The sequence below is a fragment of the Dendrobates tinctorius genome, unplaced genomic scaffold, assembly GCF_039654945.1.
Source record: "Dendrobates tinctorius isolate UK_male_01 unplaced genomic scaffold, ASM3965494v1 ptg000129l, whole genome shotgun sequence".
NCBI classification, from domain to species: domain Eukaryota; kingdom Metazoa; phylum Chordata; class Amphibia; order Anura; family Dendrobatidae; genus Dendrobates; species Dendrobates tinctorius.
The window spans coordinates 2,781,157-2,804,644 of NW_027361797.1; the positions used below are offsets into that span (position 1 = coordinate 2,781,157).

At 40.5% G+C, this 23,488-nt stretch overlaps 1 protein-coding gene across 1 annotated transcript in view; it reads right to left on the reverse strand.

The window, feature by feature from the left end:
- LOC141047625 (ectonucleotide pyrophosphatase/phosphodiesterase family member 7-like) overlaps positions 1-14,400 on the reverse strand; it is a 49,633-nt gene extending 35,233 nt beyond the window's left edge. Inside the window, exons 1-3 of the mRNA XM_073542792.1 lie at positions 14,086-14,400; positions 11,152-11,297; positions 6,720-7,346 (exon numbers count right to left, since the gene is read on the reverse strand). Coding sequence (XP_073398893.1) covers positions 6,720-7,346; positions 11,152-11,297; positions 14,086-14,338 — 1,026 coding nt within the window. The 5' untranslated portion in view covers positions 14,339-14,400. The remainder of the gene's footprint in view (positions 1-6,719; positions 7,347-11,151; positions 11,298-14,085) is intronic.
- Positions 14,401-23,488: the final 9,088 nt, after the last annotated feature.

Sequence of the window (23,488 nt, forward strand, 5' to 3'; positions counted from 1 at the left end):
ACTATGGTGCTTTTGTGTTATTTGTGTGGCATGAATGTGTCTTCAATTTGCAAACTTAAAGGGAACCTGTCACCAAATTTTCCCCATTTAAAGTACAGAAAGCAGCTGTAAGCTCTCTTACAGCATTATAGTGTAGTATGCTTTATATATGTACCCATTCCTCTCTGCAAGGCACAAAAAAAAGAGCTTTATTATAAAAGACAGCACTGTCCAGTCTGACAGACATCTCTGGACTTGGTTTGGCGCCTCCTCTCTTCTTGTGATCGCCGCCCTCCTTCCCTGCTTCATGTGAATGATGCATCCTACACCATCCACACAGTGCCGTCCACTCTGCTCCTGCATAGTCATACTTCTCTCTTCTCTGAGCAAAGTTCTGTAGTGCACATGTGTGGGGAAAGGCGAAAGAGCTCCGTTGATCCGAAGGTAAAGCTGGCGCATGTACACTACTGTACTTTGCTCTGTTTGGATGATGTAGGATGCGTCATCCGCATGAAGCAGGGAAGGGGGATGGCGATCGTAAGAAGAGAGGATGCACCTGATCAAGACCAAGACACCCACAGGACCAGACCGCAGTGTATGTGAGCATGAATATTTCCTGGCAGATGAGATCCGTGTCACACAGCCACAGTGTGCCCCCAACACAAGTGAGCGGAGCTGAGCTCCATCTGCTACCTAAGCCACATAAATAACATTGTGAAACTCTTCCAATGGAATTTAAAGAGCATTATCCAACGGGTGCACTGGTCCATGTTCCCATTAGCACCTCATGACTCAATTGTGGGGTGCCAGTAGATTCCTAGGATGGTTTATACAGATTGTAGTATTAGCAACTGATTCATTGCAGGTTCAGTCTCCTAAGGAAACTAAAATATGAAGAAATAAACATTTGAAAAGTTATGAGAATATATAAAAATTGTAGCAACCTCTTTTTCTCCCATTAAAAATAAAATAAATACAATTTTTAAAATAATTTTTAATCTCTCCGCATTCGTAAAAGTCCAGTCTATCAAAATACAATATAAATTAACCCCGTTGGTTAAATTGAAACACCAGAATTGCAGTTTTTCAGTTACCACAATTCCACAAAGAATACAATAAAAAGATATCACACCCTGATCTCTACACCAAAATGGTATCAATAAAAGCATCAGCTCAGGGCACAAAATATAAGACCTCAAACAGCTCGATTAACTGAAAAATGAATGTGACTAGTCTCAGAAGCTGTCGACAGAAGTAGATTTTTTTTACCACTTAAAAAACATACAAGTTTTATATTACTACAATTACATGGACTTGGAAAATTATGTTGACAACTCAATTTTACCATACAATGTACACAGCCTGTAAAAACAAAATCCAAAAAGCAATTTCATTTTTTTTTTTCAATTTTACCAAAATTGAATTTCTTTTTTCTGTTTTTTTTTTCTGTACATTGAATGGTAATATCAGAGGTTCCATTCAAAACTGCAATTGACATTTGAGTAACGGTTGTATGAGGATGTGAAAGGATTGTTGATTTGCACAACTGTCTATTGTAAAAATATCCTGTATGCACTTTATAGCTAAATAAATCGATTTCATGAATAAAGCAATCCTTGGTGAATAGCGAGTGTATATGTGGCGCCCCTGAGGGTTCAGTCGCCACAGCAACACCTGCATCCCACACAACATAGTAGTGTAGCAAAGCACCTTTTGGTGGCTCCCTGCTTGGAACACGAAGCGTGCTGGGAGGCGGGTGGAGTTTAGTTTTGCACTAAAAAGAGCGGGAAGAGTGTAGGAATTAGTCAGCTAGTCACAGGAGTCTGACGAGGTCAGTCTGTGAAAGGAGATCCCCTGAGTGGGATGGATGAAGGAAGTGCTGCAGCCGACCTCAGTGATCTGGGTCCGCTGGCACAGGAAAGGAACATTAATAGGATGCCTGACTCTCCATAAGAAGGAAAGGATTAGTACGGAACATGAGGAGAAGAAGAGAACTAAGGATTAGGGTTAGAGGAGAACCCTTCCCAAGTTCTAAGCGCAAGGCCGGGGTCCGGTCCCCGAGGTTGTATGGATACTAATGGTCCTACAGCAGACACCGGAGGAATTAAAGTTGTCACCACTTTATTCCCACACCAGACTTGGGGGCACAACAGCATCGATAGTGAGCCAGGACTAGGTAGTAAGGAGTCCCCGAAGCAGGCTACAACTGTCTGCCGTACAAGTAGAGTTCATAGGAATTTCTGACAGGAGGAACTCCAGTGTAACTAGTATACTTCACTAAAGGCGCTAAGAGGGAGACGTTCAGAAAAGGCACATATGTTGGCGGAGTGTTGGAAAGGAGTACTTCATCTTGCCTGGAAGTTGGCTGAGCTCCTGACCCGGAGGACACGGCACGGATGCGGGTTCTGGTGCCACAACAGACTGTGAGTAAAGCTTTGGAACTACATGCCCCGGTGTCCTCCACTTATTCCTGCGTCAACCTGCCCAGCACTGCTACATCCCCTGTGCCCGACACTACACCATCTACGTGTCACTGCACCTACTCTGCCCTGGGACTACAGCCCTGCCTGTGGAGGGCTATAACATCATTGCTGCACCACACCATCTGTCCCAGAGGATCTGTCTGCATCATTGGCTTAACATCTTCATTGCCGAACACCACAGGTGGTGTCACGACTCTAATCATCATAAGCACACTGAACATTTCCCCCTTTTACAATGGGCGCCCAGGGCCACGGGCTGGGTCCCAGCTGCTGTGACAACTCCCATTGAAGCTCATCGGGCCCGGTACCGAGTACCCCACAGCCCTGGGAGGGCGAACCATATACTTCTATGTGATTGACTATTTTGGATCTTTCTTACTGACACAGAGCACTAACACTGAGATATATACAGAACCCTGTATATTTTTCCAATAGATGCTGACTGGCAATAAGAGTTACGACATATTTTACTTTGATTGCGGGATACAATTTCATGCCCACTGCTGTCTCTGCCATGTCAGAAAACAGAGCAGGGATCTAGTGTATCATTTATTTTAACCAATTTAAAAGCATCCCTTTATTTGGGATCAGCAACCGGTTTATTGTTTGAACAATTTAAAAGCAGTGGCTTTTAAGAAAGTGATCAAAAAATTAAACATTTTTCTGGCTCATAGACTTACCGTACCTTGACAAATGATATTCAGATCGCCCAGCAAACACTGGAGTGATCTGGCCGGTCACAGCCTACAGAATACGACCAGAGTGATGCCAATAACAGATGAAACGGTGGCTGGTAAGTAGAAGACTAAGTGCAGGGAATTTAAATTAGTAGCACCACTCCAGTGCTAAAATCAGAAAAAAAAGCTGGAGTGGTGCTTTGAAGTTATTATACATATTGAAAACTTTTGAAAAAGTTGTCCACAGAAAAACTAGACCTGACCTCGTTGAACATCGATAGGTCCTGTCCTAGCGCTGACCAAGTCCCTGCTAATTTATATTCCCCATCCTGTTTTCAACACAATGGAAATGGACATGGATATGAGGTGAGCCAAAAACTGGCCAAGGAATGCAACAGTTCTAGGCAATGATTGGCATTTCTGGCTGTTTCCATAGTGTTGAGGATAGGACTAAGAAGCAAAAGACTTACAGTGACCGGTTGAGCACCTGAACGGGACCTTGGAAAGGATTGTAAAGGTGAGTACTGATTCCTTCATAAATGTTTTTAACCAGCAAAAGGCATATAAAAAATCATTTACTTTCCCTGAGAAACCTCTTTATCATCTATCCAATGTCCTATCTACCGTGTTTCCCCGAATATAAGACAGTGTCTTACATTCTTTTGACCCCCAAAAGTCCCACTATGTCTTACTTTCGGGGTATGTCTTATATTAGAAAAAAATCCCACAGCCTGCCATTGTACAGTATCCCACAGCCTGCCATTGTACAGTATCCCACAGCCTGCCATTATTGTACAGTATCCCACAGCCTGCCATTGTACAGTATCCCACAGCCTGCCATTACGGTATGGTACAGTATCCCACAGCCATTGCTTACCGGATGGCGATTCCTCTGCGGTGCGGGACAGGGCAGGGCAGGCTTCTTCTTCCTCGTGCAGGGGGACACTGGCCAATGAGCGGTGACGTCAGGGCGGCGGCCGGCGGGCGGGCTCACAGAAGCCGCTGGGCCAATCAGAGAGGCCCTGACTTCTGCCCGGGGGACACAGGGGGACACAGGCACCGGTACCGGTATGTTAAACCTAATGCATTATACCGGTACCGCACAACGTCTTACTTTCGGGGCACCGCTGATCCGCTATGTCTTATAAACGGGGGATGTCTTACATTAGGCATCCCCCATTATTCCCCTAGTACGTCTTACATTCGGAGGTGTCTTATATTCGGGGAAAGACGGTAATAATGAGTTCTAAATAAATAATAATGTGTAGCCCTGGCTTTAACCCCGATGGACCGAGAAAAATTGTGACACTCTAGCTAGAAAGTTGATAAGCTGTAAAACAAGCAACCCAGTGCCTTCATCCAAACCAAATTTCTCCAAACCCAGAAAAAAATTGTTCCCTTCTGTGCAATTAAAAGCTTTATTTGTGTCTAGAGATGATATTGTATCATTTCCAGAATCAAAGTTGGTCTCCTAAGTATGTACAGAATGTTCGAACATGATTCTGCTTTCTTATAAACTTAAGTCTACTCTCACTTTTTGGGGGTTAATATAAGTTCATGTAGTTTTACAGTAATTTACCATTGAGCTATGACTATTTTTTCAGAATGGAATTGGGTTTGGACAGAACAGATTATAAAATGTTATTATATGATACACAAAATAATTGCAACATTTAGCAAATAGCGATGAATTGTAATGGAAGTCTTTAGTGAGTTAATTTGCTGTCTAGAGCATCAGTAGAGTTGTGCTGACTGCTGGAGTAGAACCGTACAGCTCATGTCTCATAGAATAAGTTTCTTTTCGTGAATTACTTGGCTTCTGCTGACAATAAGCACTCCTTGTCTGTTCTGTGGCATTTTGTTAATTCCCCCATCTGCTTACTGTAGACTGAGGTTTTTTTTTTGCTAGTTCATGAACTGTTAATGTATAATAGACTCGTTTGTACTTCCTTTAGACTAATTACAAAATTATGCAACTATTGGTAAAATACCATTTCATCATCCCTTTTGCAGCCAAAGTGATCTTGATATGTGGTGCCGTTAGAGTGACTACGATAATATGGGAAAAATTATCTGCATTGTTCCCAATAACGATTCCTCCTGTTTTTAACACTTTTTCAATGACCAATGCCGGATTATTTTTGTTACCGTTTTTATATTTATAAAATTTACCTATTTTATAAATTTAACTTTTTGCTTTCGGAAAAAAATTCTGCCTTAAAGTTTGAAAAAGATTGTTGGGAAAGTATATTTTTTACTTTATTTTTTATGTTTATTACTCCTATTTTGTTAACCCCACAAAGATAAAAAAAAACCATTGGGGACTTTAATATAATTTATAGATACAATTTTTAAACTGGGGCTTCAGTTATACAGGAAATCAACGGATGTCAGGGTACATGCACATGACTCTTTGCAGTGCTGTTTGTGAAAAAAAATCACACGGACAGCTATTCAATTGGGCGGTTTAGGTGAAAATTTCTTCACATAGACCCAATGTCCTCATAAATAAAATTGCAGCATACATTAGTCTCTTCCATGTTTCGGATATGATTCACCTATTCTTATCTATGGATGTGCAAAAAAGAAAAACAATTGGATCCCAGATGGATCATTCATATAGCATCCAATTTTTACATATAAATTGCCATTTATAACATAAGATTTAGTCTTGTAAATGTTATTAACTACTAATGAATAAAACCAGATGTCACATGGATGCCTTATGGTTGTAAAAAATGGACATATGAAGAGCATTAGGATGATATACACATAATAATACACATGAAAAATTTTCATTTTTTTCTGGCTGAAAATTAGACTTTTTTTTATACATTCATTTAAACTTAGCCTTACTGGACAATTGTGATTGTTTGGAAAGTGCTGTCCAATCACATGAGCACCATGACCATTAGGGACAGCAGAATCCAGCATCGTTCAGGCAGATGATCTAAATCTGCACTATATAAATTCAATGTGTGGGTTTTAAGAACTCTACGTGACTGGAGAGTTGTGAATCCTGACAGCGTGCACAGTGCCCGCCGTCAGGATTTTCCAGTGCTCATCATGTGACTGCAAGTATGCAATATGCATACTTACAGTCATATTCCGGCTAGGCGTGCTCGTACTCACTCAATACAAGTGTGAATACCAGTGAATGCAGTCTCTGACTGGAGCAACATTTCTGGTGAGGCGCACTCCATTTAAGATAGGTGGCAAATTCATTAAGTGCTGTGTACCTCGTAATTAATTCATGGCCTTCTAAGGCAATCGTGCGCTATGCCAATCTTGATGAATCAATCTCATACGTCAATGTTCAATTGTGCATGTGTTCTAATAGAGTAGTGGTGCGTTCTTTTAGAAAAGCTGAAATTCATCAGTCCCATCCTTTCCTTTTTCCTACAGCATCATGTCAAGTTGATTTTCCCTTATGTGTGTGCATTTTTCTTTACATCAATTACAAGACCAAACATTGCATCTCTCCTAATTTGTGGGTTATTTTATCTACTAATACAACCATGAAAACGCCATAGGCAAAACTAAATGTACAGCAAGGAGTTTAATGTACAATAATACTTACTCCATTTACACTGTAGCCTAGATCTCCATAAAGCAAAAGCGGCAAAATTCTTTCATGCTTGGAATAATGGAGACGTTCAGGAAATTCCTGCTTCTTATATACCTTCAAATGATTGTGTGCAGTTTTAAGTGCCTGATAAAGTTCTTCTTCCTTGCCTTCTTTTGGAACAATCATTCCGAAGCCACCATAGTCTAAAATGTCAAACTTAACCAAGTCTGGAAAGGAAATATAATTTGACAGCTTAATTTCTTCTACAACCGGTTCTTTCTTCACCGTGGTCATGCCATGATCGGATGTAATAATTACATTCAAATGATCTTTAAGATTGCTTTTTTCAATTGCTTCTAAAAGATATCCAATAGTTCTATCTATTTGTTTAATAATTGTTTTTCTCTCTTCAGTTTCTGGCCCATATAGGTGTCCACTTTTATCAGGTTCTCCATAGTAGAGGGTAACAAAGTCCAAACCATCTTCATTGAACCATTTCATGACAATATCGATGTTCTCTCTCCACTCGTTCTCGTCACTGTCAGGGTGGTCAGATGTTTCTGCCAGTGCTTTATTGACTGTTTTACCACTGTAGTTAGCATTTCCTCCAGGATAGTGAAAAGAACCAGCTTTGAAGCCCTGAAAAGACCAAAAAAATGAATAAAGCTATGAAACTCTTCTTTCAGCCTTTTTTTATGTCTTCTTATCCATTTTCAGTCTGTTTAAGAAAGTAACCAATTTTGTTTCACTACCATATATTTCAATTATTTTTAAGCCTAGCACATACTTGCTGGGACTTGGACTATAAAGAGAGCTCATGTAGATTAGGTTGTCCATCCATACTAAAAATTCTGAAAACATCTTATAGTGTTATAAAATAACAGTTCTTAGCCCTCTGACAATCCTTGTACTTCCCCACAGTGGGCTATGTGCAGCGTGGATGCAGCTAACCAGTAATTAGAGGCAAAGGTCACATTTTTGGATGGCTTGTGAACAGGTGTTGATAATTACAGAAACCTACCATCTAACCATGTGACCACCATAGCCAACCAGAGATTATAGGAGTACTGGGAATCATATTAATCGGTAATAATAATCCCCTCCAGTTGGGCAACATGTATCCCTCACTATTAAACCTCCCTAAGCCCTCCAGTGTAGGAGAAGAGTTTTCCTTCCTGTTGGGTGGAATGTTCACTGCCCGGCCATTTAATTTTTGCCTATTATATTTATGTTAGGTCACGCTGACAAGACAATTTCTGGACTCAGTCATCGAATCAATGGCAGAATGATTTTAGTGGCCAATGGGGACTAATGGTGCTCATTTTTAACTCCTATTTTTCACCTGTCTCTTTACAGATACTGCACGGCTTTCTCTCCTCTGCCAGACTTTATTTTTGATTGACTACTTTGCTTATTAATCCCTTTATTGCCTTATTGGATTTGATCTTGGACTGTTTAACAGCTCTTCTACTTCATATATCTGCCTTACCTCATCCTTTGACCCAAGCTTTTCCCTTGACCTGGTCTTTGACTTTGCATCTTTCTAGTACTGACCTGACTTGCGAACAATTCCACCCTTCACTTGCTCCACTAGCCAGCAGCTACTCAGTGGATACAACTTAGGTGCCTCTTCAGTAAATTTCAGTTCCTTTTATATGGACTTACAATGCAAACATAAGTGTCACTGGGACATGCTAGTCAAAGTGTCGGGCCATGAAACACTGTTTGAGTTGGTGATTTGTAAAAAGTCTTACATTTTTTACGTGATGACATTCTAATATGGTTTCAGAAATGATGTGGCCATTTAGACTTAAATGGAATCTGTCAGTAGGATCACCCCTCCTAAGCCATCTATATGAGCATTTAGGTCATAGGAAGCTGAATAAAATGATACCCTGATATCTATGATCCAATGTCTAATTCCAGAGAAATCCATGTTTTCTTATATGTAAATGAGCTGTTCGGATCTATGGGTCGGACACTGATCTGCATGAGAATCTGCCTCCAGGGATTATTTTACATGGAGGCATTACCAGTGTGATGGCAGCTCTCTGCTCTCCTGATCTCGATGCAGACAGGACTGCAATATTGTTGCAATACAGCAGAGCTCACAGAGCTGAAAAAAATGTATGTGCTAGAAGACAAAGTTTAGTTCCACTGTTCGTTGTTAGTTACGTGTCTCTGCAGGCAGAGTCTCATGCAGATCAGTGTCCGGCCTATAAATCTTTACAGCTTATTTACATAAAAGAAAAACATGGATTTCTCTGGATAAGACTTTCGATCGCAGATATTAAGGTGTCATTTTATTCAGCTTCATTTTTAATAACTGACCCTCTATATGTTAAATCAAATACAACTCATCAAAATATTCATTTTACTGCTCTTTGACCATTTTGCATATCATTATTCACCTACAGTCACATACTGTACATGCTGACACATACAATCAGCATAAATAAGGTAATAAACACTGCAGTTAGAAATGTAGGTCATTGGGTGATATATGACATGCTACTGATAAAGCTTGCTTTCTTTTACCACTATATTTTTTAAGACTATCAGTATCAATGTATGATTTCCTGCATACATTCAGACATATGTGTGCTGTCCGTGTGCACCACAGGCCACATATGGAGAACACACTGACTAATTATAGACAATGTACCAGTACACATGGTCGATTTTCCACACGGACCAATGGTCTACATGTAAGAAATTACAGCATGGACTATTCTGGTCCAATTTATGCTACCTGACTAGATCTTGAAAATAGCCGTGAGCTCCTGCACTCGTCTGCTCTGCAGACAAGCTCATGGAGCCAGTCATAGCTGTAAAAATTCCAACGCTGACACAACATGTGAATGCAGCCTTAGTGAACTAAAGGTAAGTCCCACTTAAAGGGAATCTGACACCTATTTTTGCCCTATGAGCTGCCGGAACCACCATCAGGGGCTTATCTACAGCATTCTGTAATGCTGTAGATAAGCCCCTGATGTAACCTGAAAGATAAGAAAAACGAGTTAGAATATACTCACCTTGGGGTCCGGTCCGGCGCCTCCCATCTTCTAGCGATGATGTCCTCCTTCTTACTTCTGCCGCGGCTCCTGCGCAGGCATACTATGTCTGCCCTATTGAGGGCAGAGCAGAGCACTGCAGTGCGCAGGCGCCAGGAAAGGTCAGAGAGGTCCGGCGCCTGCACACTGCAGTACTTTACTCTGCACTCAATAGGGCAAATAAAGTATGCCTGCGCAGGAGCTGCGGCAGAAGTAATAAGGAGGACGACATCACTAGAAGATGGGAGGCACACCGGACCGGACCCCAGGTGAGTATAATCTATCTCGTTTTTCTTATCTTTCAGGTTACATTGGGGGCTTATCTACAGCATTACAGAATGCTGTAGATAAGCCCCTGATGGCGGTGCCTGCAGCTTATAGGGCAAAAAATAGGTGACAGATTCCCTTTAAGCAATCAATTTAGAGAGCAGTGTTTGCAGTAGGTCATGCAACATTGTGGGATCTTAATCATTGGTAGTGGGTCCACGTTTTTTTGCAGTATATTTTGTTGTCAAACATATGATGATCAATACTAATAAATGTAGTATAAAAAAGCTACATGTGATTGAAGGAACACTGGGTGCTGTAGTACAAGCTCCAAGCAAACAGCTTTGTAATGCACATGACACCTTATATTATTTCTATGCATATTAATTCAGGTTAAAGTGAGTCTGCGACCCCCAAAATGTGATTTGGACAACTGATACAGTCCTATGGGGGACTTAGCCCATACTGATACTAATTCCTGTAACATACAGTCGGTTTTACTTCTGTGGTTGGACGTTTTGTCTCCCATATAATGGGCTTCTTGGTGCACCCTTTTGGTTCCCATTCATTAGTGACTGTGCAGCCCCCTCACTCAACATACCTAGAGCGAGCACTACCAGAATTGAATCCCTGGCTCTGCACCTCCAAACTGACACAAGAGTAAGTGAGTAGATATGCATTGTGTCATTGCAGGTGCACTCTCATCCCTCTCCCAACTCCTGCTTGCTGCAGACAGGATAGCACATTGGTGAGTGGCTGTGTGATCCTGTCTGCAGCAATTGGTTGCTGTAAACAGGAGCGAGAGATAAGAGTGTGGCAGTTCTTGCATTGTCAGTACGGCCCTGCAGGGCGAATGATGTCAATCAAGCTAAGGGGAGGCAGGCAGCATATTGATTAAGTGGGCAGAATGGTTCACTGAACCCTTCGCCATCCCAAGGGTGCACCGAGGAGTCCTCAGTTTAAATGTAAAATTAAACCTTTTTTCTGTTCAGCTTAAGAAGTAAAATCTACTTGTAGTATGATTATTAAGTCCCTCACATACTTGAATAATTGAAATGTGATTTATGGGTGACAGGCGCCCTTTAACAACTAGCATATACATTATTTATGGCGCTGTATGTCACCTGGTTCTGTGCCGTGATCCATAGTGGAAGCACTCCGTTGTCCCACCATTCCGACATATTTTGGGTTTTTTTGTAAGTAAACTTTTCAAGGGTCTCTGTATTAAATTTCATATTGTGGATAACACCATGATCTTCAATCCAGCGGCCTGAAAGAGTCATAAAATCCAGGTTAGATGATGATACAGGGGAAACTTTCGGAAACAGTAAAGAAAATAGGCAAAACAAGTAGGTGGTTGAGCAGTTTTACGTAGAACATAATTAAATAGTATTATATTTTTAAAGCTTGGAAATTGCATTGGGATATAATTTACTGTAATGGAAATGTGTAATTTGCTTTGGGGGAATTACCAATTATGAATTTCACAAATAACAAATTCAACAAAAGAAATTATCTGCAGTGTGATCAGCAGATTTAATGCGGAGAAAGCGGAATACATCTGCCTGAGGTTATTTGGTAGCAGCAGGAAACTGAATGAAAAGCTATGAGACAGAGATGAGGCTGGTGTTCAGTAGGAAATATGGTCTGCTTGGTTTTGTTTATAAAAGCATTTTTTCATGCAACTCATGTTAAAGGGGTGTTCCATGGAATATTTTTTTTAATTCTTCAAAATGTTTTGACATTATAAAATAAATCATGGCCTCCTTATCATTTTCCATAGGTTCTGTTTGGGTGCACCTTGGTGGTCTTTGTTTCCTTGTCCTGTACTAAATGCACAAGAAATGAGCAAAAATGCTCAGTCAGCCAAATCCATGGCTCAGATGAATCACTGCTACCAATGATAGGCTCAGCTGGTCTTTGCAGCCATTTCAAGTTTGCCAAGGATGGGACCAGGAACCAGAGACTAGAAAATCCCAGATGAGTTCCAGAATGGGAGCTGTGGTTAATCAAAGAGGATATGCATAATTTATTTTAATGTGTTAAAACAGTCTAAAAAAAGTTTCCTAAAACATATATTTAATAATTCTACTCACTTTGCATGTTTAGCCTGCAGATTCTGCTAAGATGGCACTTGAAGCACCTATGCCCTAATGTAGACCGCCAAAATATGCTCACTTCCCAACTATCCTGAAATGTCTAGAACAGTGTTTCTCAATTCCAGTCCTCAAGATCCACCAACCGGTAGAGTTTTCAGGATATCCTTAGTATTGCACAAATGATAATTCCACCACCTGCTAAAGCATTATTCCATCATCTATGCAATACCAAGGAAATCCTGAAAACATGATCAGTTGGTGGGTCTTCAGGATTGGAGTTGAGAAACATTGGTCTAGAAAGATCCTGAACAAAAAAAAGCAGACTTCCTAGACTTTCACGGAAATAGGCAAATTTCCCAAATTGCCAAGTAAGTCTTCCAGGTGCTACAATTGATGCTGTTTTGATGCATTGTCATTAGACAGATGCGCATCAATGAAGCATCATAGAGACTGGAGATTACCAGCGGAATATGCGGGAATAATAAAGGTGGGGTGGGAATGGGATTAATCTTCGGCAGCTCACTCCGGCCATCATGGTTTTTCATTTCCTTTGAAGTTGATGAGTATGATTCAGTGTCCATTGGGTACCCTGTTTGCACAAGATTTTTTTCCGACTTGTGACATAGGCAAGTGTATTTTAGGTTACCACACTGACTCACTACTCCTTCTGCACTTATCAGTTGTGTTATGAAAGTTAAGATGAAGGTGACATTTTCCATAGCAATCCTAGTCACTCATCTACCGTAATTGCCAAAATTACTAGAAAGAAAAAGCTTTTGGGCATATTCACACACTGAAATTTGTTGCTGCACAAACACCTGATTCAGATGACCTTTAAGTAGCAGAAATTCTACAAATAATTTCCTGCATATGAAAATACCTTTCTGGGAATAAGTTCCTGCAGCTTGTGCTAGAATAAAATAATAGTGTCTGTTGCTCACTCTCTCTGTTCCTGCGCTGCCTCTCTGCCATTGCTCCAGTCTTTGCTTACAGGCTGCAGCAGTGACATCACCACTACAGTGCACATCAGCGCTGCAGACAATCACTGGGCTCAGTGTCTCCTGCCGGAGAAAACTGAGTTATTTTTGGCAGTCAATTGGTATTGACAATTAATGAAGTGGACATGGATCATGCACTTATCTGCTCCATTCAAGATGGAGCTCTGTAGAGCCAGCTTAGTTCTTGATTCCAGATCCCAGATCTTGGGATTGCCAAGAAACCTATGAATAGGGAAAAATGTTCTATCTTTGGAGTAACACTTAATATTAATTTAAATGTAAATTCAAAATCCGGTTATGCTATTTACTGCATCTTAGACCGGGGTAAAAAAAAGGGTATTAAGAATCTTAGACCGGGGTAAAAAAAAGGGTATTAAGAATCATCCAATTTTCATCCAGAAAAAATACAAAATATTTTCATCATGGACACTTAATCCATGAAAAAAAAACTGTCATCGGAATAGACCTATTGAATAACAGTGTGCTGCCAGTGTGCTATGTGAATGTAACATGGACAGTACATACATTAGGCTAAGGGTGAATGTGGCTGAATAATGGTAAATTGAGCACAACTTTATACATTGTTACATCTTCCATTAGAGCTGTCTATGTTATATATTGCTCTCACTGGTGAAAGCAATCTCTGAACTCTTCTCGTTCAGTGCCTATGTTATCCCATTTCCGGTGAATCATGCAGGTGATCCGTAGTTACTAATGGTCTACAAGCAGTATCTGTGCCATTCAATAAAATTGTTTTATATTCATCTAGTAAAATGATGAAATCTGCAAGATCTGGATCTCCTCAGATGTTAACCTCTCATTATTAGCATTATTAACAGTTTTGATTGACATACGAAAAGGCCTATGGATTGCACAGTTTAATATATTCTGTAACCACCTGGTGAATATATTGTGAAGCTCAAGAAAATTAGAGAGCTGTTTTTTAAATGTTAAGACTTACCAGTGATGGTGGTGAAGTGAGAGGGGGATGTCATTGTTACAAATGGTGGGCTGATGTATTTCGCCTTTACTCCAATTTCTGTCAAGTAGTCCAAGAGTGGGGTATCAACGTCTTGATCATAATTCCATCGAAATCCATCAAATGAGATCACCAGCAGTTTGTTATTCTTTGCTTTTCCATTCCTTAGGATTGGCTTACAGAAAATGAGAGTGAAAAAAGCAAAAAATAATATTACGATCTTATGGGTTTGCATGGTGATATAGTGACGGTAAGCTAATGCTGGTATCTGCCGACTTTTACTGAGGAATCTGTGTGTACATTTCTTATCAATCACTTATCAGGACAAAGCTCACGTAACTCAGAATTATGGGAAAACCTGCCTAAGCATTTCTCCTTCAAGGTGTTATTCTCTTGTATTGCTTATCTACATGATAACTACATACACACTACACTGTAATGCACCAGTAAAAATCCATTTGTATCAACAATGGTTACAGCAAATTACATTCTCCAAAAGTAGTACTAATAACATGTTTGTCTGCCAGGTTCAAAAAATTATATCATTAATTAAAAGATTATCCAGAATTTAAGCAAAATGGAGTAAAAGCTGCAATAATAGTGATAATGATAAAAATCAAAATAGGCTCTACTTATCTATTCAGTTCTCGACCTACCTGTGATAGAAAGAAGTCATGAGACTGCTTCACCAAGTCACTGGCCTCAGTGGTCACACAGTTATAAAGAACACTTGACCGATGAGCTGGGCATGACATAATCATTACAGGACTAGTGGGGACCCTGCAGCAGTGGCCCTGGAGTTCCGATGATTGAATAATTAAGTGTTGCTCATTCTATTATTTTATCACATTTATAACTGATAGTGTTTTTTTTTTAAATTCTTTAATCCCTTGAGAAACTTTGTTCACACAATACTGACTGTTAAATAAATGGATTATCTCTTGCTTCAAGAACTTTGTGTTTTTTGTGCTATCATTTTTCCTTTCTTTCAAGAACCTTATCTTTTTTATTTTTCAATCCACATAGCCATATAGGGGCTTTTTTGTTTGATTTGAATTGTAGTTGTCATAAAGATAACTCGCATGCCTCCTCAATGTCGCTCTAGTCACGTGACTTCGCGTCAGGCCACCTTACTGAGTTTTGCCTCTTTCAGCACTCCTCAGTACTTCTGCATCGGAATATGTTACCACTTGACTTTAGGGAGCCATGGCTGGTCTATGCAGGAATTTAACCTTGTGGTTCCCCAGCCTATCCCATGCCAGCAGGCTCTTTATTAGGCAGCTCCTCCCATCACTCCTGGCCTGAACGTTGGTTCCTAATCAGTTTGTTTTGCTAGTGTCCTGTTTGTGTGTGTGGGTTTTGTTTCTCCCATTATTGACCTGGCTTGTACTCCCGTCCTGTCTAATTTCTCTGCTTCTGACTTCAGATATGTATCCTGAACCTGTGCTGCCTGCCCCCACCTCAGACCGTCTGACCACATCTTTGCCTTCACCCTCCTGTACCTCGTACCTATACCTCTGACCCTCCAGTCAGTTGCTGCAGTCTCGGTGACTGCCATGGAGTGTTACCTGGTGTCTACCAGCAGCCAAGACTATCCTCACCACCAGAAACTCCATTGAAGACCCAGCAGACATCTAGTCATGCTCCTCCAGGATAAGCCTAGCCCACCAGTGTTACAGTAGTTTTCAATTAAATAATTTATGTTATCATATAATGAGCGAAAATTAGATAAAAGTCAAAAATCAGATTTTTATCTCATTTAAAAGTCCTCCACCCCTACAGTATTATGGCCCTACAGCCCACCACATAGTATTTTGCCCAAGTACATTCATCCACATATTATGATGCCCCTACAGCCCCCCTCACACAGTATGATGCCCCCACAGTACATTCCTTCACATAGTATTTTGCACTAATAGTATATTCTTACATACAAAGTATGATGCCTAGAATGGTATTGACATTTTCTATGATGCCACCACAGTACATTGATAATAATAAATTTTATTTCTATAGCGCCAACATATTCCGCAGCACTTTACATTTCAGAGGGGATTTGTACAGACAATAGACATTACAGCATAACAATAATCACATAGATTATAACAAATACCAAGAGGAATGAGGGCCCTGCACGCAAGCTTACAGTCTATGAGGAAAGAGGTAGACACGAAAGGTGGGTACATTCTCTCACACACAGTATGATGCCCACCTGCAGCACATTTTCCTACACGCAGTATGATATCTCACAGCTCCCCCACTATGCAGTAGGATTCCCCTACACTAAATTACCCCACACACAGTATGATGCCCCCTGTCAGTAAGCACCCCCACAAAGTATAATGATCCACAGAATGCATCCCCCTAAATTATGATGTCAAGACAACCCCAAGACACACAATTACGCCCCTCATTATAAGTTCACCCACACACACTATGATGAGCCATCATCAGTACTTTCCCCCACACAGTATGATTTCTCAAAATACACTCTCCACCCTCAATATGATATTGCCACAGCACCCATACACACAGTATGATGCCCTGTATATAATACATTCTCCTATGCAAAGCACAATGACCCCTCATCTTCCTTGTACATAGTATAATGCCTCCACAGTCCTCCAGAGAATAGTCTGCCCATAGTGCCTCCACAGTGGCAGACATACCACCAATGCAGCTATTGCAGCTGCACCGGGCCCCGGAAGTGGAGGGGGGCCCATTCAGGGCGGATAATACTGATGGCAACCTGGCCTCTTTCTCCCTCCCTGAGGCTCCAGGGGGGCCATGGCCAGATTGCCCTCATATGCAGCATGGCAGTGTAGTGGAGCTGCAGGGAGCTGTCATCTGCTTCCTTTCCGGCACTTTCTGTCTGTCACAGGCATGTGGCTGACCTCACCATTCAGCGTGTGCTGCGGGGGAACGTGTGGAGAGGTGAGTGATAGCGTTTTTGTTTTTTGTAAATAATACATTGGGGGAGGTAGGGAGAACAGTGATTGCTGTGGAAGAGCGAACAATGATGGAGGTAGTGGAGAGGGCAGTTGTAATGATCACGTGTGACTGGACACAGCGCCTCCAGCAGGGCGAATTTATGACACACGTGATCCTGGATACAGCGCCTCCAGCAGGGCGAATTTAAACAATAATGGGACGTGCAGCCGGATATACCGCCTCCAGCTGGCGAATTTAAGAAATACACGTAAAACTGGATACCCCGCCTCCAGCTGGCGAATTTAAATAATAAGGGTAAACACAGGGAACAATTACAGTGGTGGGCCCCGCGATAGGGAATGGGGGACGTGGAGACCTCCTAAGCTCCCCTGAGCCAGTGTCCCTGCTCTCCTCACATTCCCTATACAGGCTCCTCACCTGTCGCCGCACGCGTGCCTTAATACCCTAGCAAGCCCTAAACCTAAACCCTAACTAGGGAATAGGTCGGTGCGGAGACTAATCCCACCACTGCACTAGAACACACATAAGGAAAGTCACAAACAGGAGAAAAAGAAAACTTAGCTCTCTCTGTGCTAAAGCTCCAGCACAGAGTCCAGCGACCGACTGCAGCCTTTCTCCTGAATAGCTGCCAAGAACTCCTTTCTGTGACTCCTTCCACACCAGGACTCAGATTGAGCCGAGCACTCTCTTCAGCTCCTTCTACCACCAAGGTTGGTTGCAAATGAACAACTAACACCAACAGTGATTGAAAACCCCTGGCTGTCCTTTATAGAGCCTAACACCTGTCATGTAATTAATGTGCACATTAACCTAAAACTAAAGCTAAGGTGCGATACCACTCACCACCACCGGGGACAGTCAAGACACCAGAACCTGACAAAGTAAAAAAAGTTCACTTTGTCAATTTAATACCGCCAGATCCAACACTGGATCATGACAGCAGTGATGGAGATGGTGGAGAGGGCAATTATAAAGGAGGTGGAGAGGGCAATTATGGAACTGGTGGAAAGGGCAATGATGGAGGTGGTGCATAGGGTAATGATGCAGGTGATGGAGAAGGCAATGATGGAGGAGGTGGGGGAGAACAATGATTGGGGTGGTGGAGAAGGCAATGATGGAGGTGGTGGTTAGGGCAATGATGGCGGTGATGGTAGTTTTTGCAAGCATATGATTCTTTGAGTTTATTAGCAGTTCACATTGAGTTAATTCATCAGTTGCATACTGATTTGTCTTCAGTTCCTAGCGCAGGATATATGGTTGGGAATTTTTAGTATGTGGTCATTATGAGTAAGACTCTCGAGTCGAAACGCTTAAAAGCCTGTCTTCACCATGGTTTTTTAACCTGTATCCTGCTTTTGGATTTTTAAGGAAGATTTCTCAATAAAGTTTCTATTTTTAAGTAAGAAGATGTGCTGGAATATTTTAATTTTTGTACTTATGTCAGCTTGTGACATTTCTTGGCACCTTCATCAAAGAACTGCCTCCTACGTGACAAGTAAAAAAGGTGAGTTGAATATATTTGTTTTTGGACTTTACAAGCATTTTTCGTGCTCCCTTTTTTAAGAGAACTGTGTTTTCTATTATAATATGGATACTAATGTTGGGGCAGAGTCAATTTCTACTACTATTAATGAGGAACCAGATGATTTTTTCATTGTGAACAATGCTACCAGACTAAGCAAAATGACTGCACTTTTCAATAAGGAAATTCTTATCCCAGATGATACCTCTAACCTTAAGAACAATATGAGGGAGTTGGAAAATATATGGTCATACGCCTTAAACTTTGGTGGGATAGCCATACTCTCCAACAATATCTAGAAAGGAACATGATTCCAAGGGGTCTGCGTCTTAGGAAAAGACCTACACAGAACCTGGATGATTCTTTTCTTGAACAATGGGATTCTATCTTGAGTCAATGCTCAAGTAGACTTATGGAATTGATTGTAAAATGTGAAAACAAGAAAATGCAGTCACTTGAAAAGTCTATTAAAGAACTGGAGATATCAATACAAGATCATAAAGATACGGAGAATTATCGCATTTTAAAAAAGAACATCAATGAGAATTTGGGTAAACTTGAGGATTCAATTACCCAGTTGAAACAGAAAAAATTTAAAAGGGATATTCGTGATTACGAAAATAATAAAATTTATAACTGGCATGAGAATAAAAGAGAAAAAAGAATTAAATCACCGAAACCGATTCTTAAATCGACTCATACAACTGTGCCAGCTGAACGGCGTGTGAGTTTCAGTACTATAGAACCAATCTCTTCTGAAGGATTTACTGACACCTCAGAGTCAGAAAGGGAGGTAGAGGTGGTTTCTACTAATAATGAATCTTCAAAAAACGGACTGCCACAAAGAGGCCAAAAGAACTAGATGGGCAGGACGCAAATATAGGAAATCGTACTCACGGATATCCGACTCGGAACAACAAATAAACAACTGTTCACAAGAACATACTGTTTTGAATCTCTCGGCTACCATTCTGCTGGAGTCCGATTTAAGACTTTTAAAAAGGACAGAATTTTGTGCCTAAAAAGGACTTTGACCTTTTGCATACCATGATGGATATTAACAAATTTGTCTGTAAGATCACTGTTAAAAAACATTATTATAATGAAGAAAGTCTTAATAAGTCTCCCAGCTGTGATAGGACTAAGTTTTTCTATAATGATTTGCTTACTTTTCTTGAACAGATTAGTGTCATGAATCTGGAGTCATGTACAGAAAATGACTTTAAGGTGGACGAAAAAAATTTTTCTACTAGAGTTCCTAACCCTCAGTTCTATCCTACACAATCACGGACCCCCAGTATGGATGATTTCCAGTATTTGGTTGAGTCTGAACTTCATATGTTGAGAGAACAAAAACAATCCAGTTGTAATCTCTCTAAAGCTGAACAAGACTCTTTGAAAAAACTACAGGTTAATCCTAACATCATTATTAAAAATTCTGACAAAGGGGGTTCTGTGGTTGTGTTTGATAGGGGTTTATATGAACGAGAGATTTACATGATGCTGGAAGATACTAACTCTATATGCATTTAAATCATGATCCTATAGAACGAATAAGGGGCTTTTTAAAGTCCTTATTATCAGAAGGTGTTTTTTGGGGGGATTATCAATCAAAAACAGTGTGATTTTTTTCAGCCTGATTACATACACACACCATTGTTTCATGCGTTTCCTAAAACACATAAGTCCATTTTTCCACCCCCACTACGCCCAATAGTGTCGGGTATTAACTCGTTGACTGAGCATCTTGGCGAATGGTTACATGATAGGTTAAAACCAATTTTGTACCGATCACCTAGTTATATCAGGGACTCCAAGCATGTTTTGAATCTTGTGAATAATCTTGAATGGTCTGAGAATTATCAATGGCTGACATGTGACATTGCATCCCTATATTCCTCAATTCCCCACAGTTTGGCTCTTATGGCTTTAAGAGACCAACTTGATAAATATTCTTGCTATACCCAAGATCACCAGGATTTTATCATCAGTGTTACAAATTTTCTTTTGAAAAATAATTATTTTGTGTTTCTTAAGAAATTTTATTTACAGATTCAAGGTTGTGCAATGGGGGCCAAATTTAGCCCCTCCCTGGCTATTATTTTTATGAATTGGATTGAACAACAGTATATATATAGTGATTTAAATCTTTTTTTGGTTAGCATCTATATTTATACACGTTATATTGATGATGTCCTGGTGATCTGGAGGGGTGACAAAGTTGAAATTAGTGCATTTATTGCATATCTCAATAACAATCCCTACAATATGACTTTCAGCTTTGAACAGAATCCACACACTATTTCCTTTTTGGATCTTCAACTCACGGGTAATTCCCATGAGAAAAATATCAGCTATGGTCTATATAGGAAACCAGTGTGTGGAAATTCCCTCTTGCATGCAGCAAGCAATCATCCGAAGCATATTATTAATAAAATCCCTACTGGAGAATATATTAGAGCTAAACGCTGCTGTACAACAGAGGCTTTATATTCTGCTGAATGCCAAATTATTGATAAACGTTTTTTATGCAGAGGATATAAAAAACCAATATTGGAGAATGGCAAGAGAAAAACTAATATGAGGAGTAGGGAGGATTATTTAAGGGATAGTGTACACACACACACACACACACACACAGAATTTGGATATCTCTTTGGTTCCTGAAATAGTTTTTTTCTACTACATACAGTAATCAATTTAACAAGATAGTGGCAATTGTAAAGAAGTACATTCCCATTTTAAATACTGACCCCACTACACAGAAAATTCTTTCAAAGGGTGTTAAATTTGTATCAAAACGCGGGGTTAGTATTGGCAACTATCTTTCACCCAGTGATCACTCGTCTAATAGGAATTTTCATAGGGAAGCCCAATCCACATGGCTTGCCACACTGGGCTAATATCGGTGTGGCCATAAAACATGTGGCGCCTGCAAATATATGGTTAATTCCCAAAATGTTTCTTCTTTTCAGACAAATAAGACCTATGATATAAACTTTCTCATGAATTGCAGTAGTACTTATCTGGTGTACCTCATTTGCTGCGAACAATGCCGTCTGCAGTACGTGGGATACACCACACGTTCACTCCGTAAACGTTTATCGGAGCATATTTATGATGCCCAAAATCGTACTACACGTACTCCCTCGGGTGCATCTCGACATTTTTTGCAAATGCATGGGGGTGATGTATCTAACTTAAAAGTTATGGCTATTGACAAACCAAATTTAAAATTCAGAGGAGGTAATATAATATATGTATTACGAAAATGTGAGGCGAAATGGATTCTGTGTTTGCAGACAAGAGCGCCTGGCGGCTTAAATTTGAAAAATGATCTAAGTTTTTTATATTGAAGGGAAAAGGGGAATTGAATTGAAAACACATGAGACCCATGCGTTTTTTTTGTCTCATGCGTTTTCAATTCTGTTTATAATATATACTGGGTTGGCTGCCTTTATATGTAGAAAGTTTGATGGTAGTTTTTGCAAGCATATGATTCTTTGAGTTTATTAGCGGTTCACATTGAGTTAATTCATCAGGTGCATACTGATTTGTCTTCAGTTCCTAGCGCAGGATATATGGTTGGGAATTTTTAGTATGTGGTCATTATGAGTAAGACTCTGTCGAGTCGAAATGCGTAAATGCCTGTCTTCACCATGGTTTTTTAACCTGTATCCTGCTTTTGGATTTTTAGGGAAGATTTCTCAATAAAGTTTCTATTTTTAAGTAAGAAGATGTGCTGGAATATTTGGATTTTTTCCCCACTCACACAGTATGATGCCCCCACAGTACATTCCTTCACATAGTATTTTGCAATAATAGTATATTCTTACATACAAAGTATGATGCCTAGAAAGGTATTGACATTTTCTATGATGCCACCACAGTACATTCTCTCATACACAGTATGATGCCCACCTGCAGTACATTTTCCTACACGCAGTATGATATCTCACAGCTCCCCCACAATTCTTAGGAGTAAATTCTTGGACTTTAGGTGCGCTGCCAGACAAATTCCATAGCCACACAAGGTTAATAAATTAACCCTTTTTTACCTACGCGTTTCGAAGCATAACACTTCTTCTTCAGGGGATGACATCATGTCATCCCCTGAAGAAGAAGTGTTATGCTTCGAAACGCGTAGGGAATAAAGGGTTAATTTTTTAACCTTGTGTGGCTATGGAATTTGTCTGGCAGCGCACCTAAAGTCCAAGAATTTACTCCTAAGAATCTTTGTTGCGGTCAACGATGTGGACCGTTGGACGTGCAGCAGGCTGACTTACTGATTATACAGGCTTTACTCTCTCTTGAAAAGGGTGAGTATAAATACCTTTTAATTCATACGATTTACCCAGATAAGATCCTATTGCGCTCTTGTCTCAACCCTTTAGTGTATACAGCTCCCCCACTATGCAGTAGGATTCCTCTACACTAAATTACCCCACACACAGTATGATGCCCCCTGTCAGTAAGCACCCCCACAAAGTATAATGATCCACAGAATGCATCCCCCTAAATTATGATGTCAAGACAACCCCAAGATGTACTATTATGTCCCTCACTATAAGTTCAGCCACACACACTATGATGAGCCATCGTCAGTACATTCCCCCACACAGTATGATTTCTCAAAATACACTCTCCACCCACAGCACCCATACACACAGTATGATGCCCTGTATATAATACATTCTCCTATGCAAAGCACAATGACCCCTCATCTTCCTTGTACATAGTATAATGCCTCCACAGTCCTCCAGACAATAGTCTGCCCATAGTGCCACCTCCACAGGGGCAGACATACCACCAATGCAGCTATTGCAGCTGCACCGGGCCCCGGAGGTGGAGGGGGGCCTGTTATGATTGAGTCACCGTAGGAGGCAAAAACAGAAATGCTAGCTAAGTCCA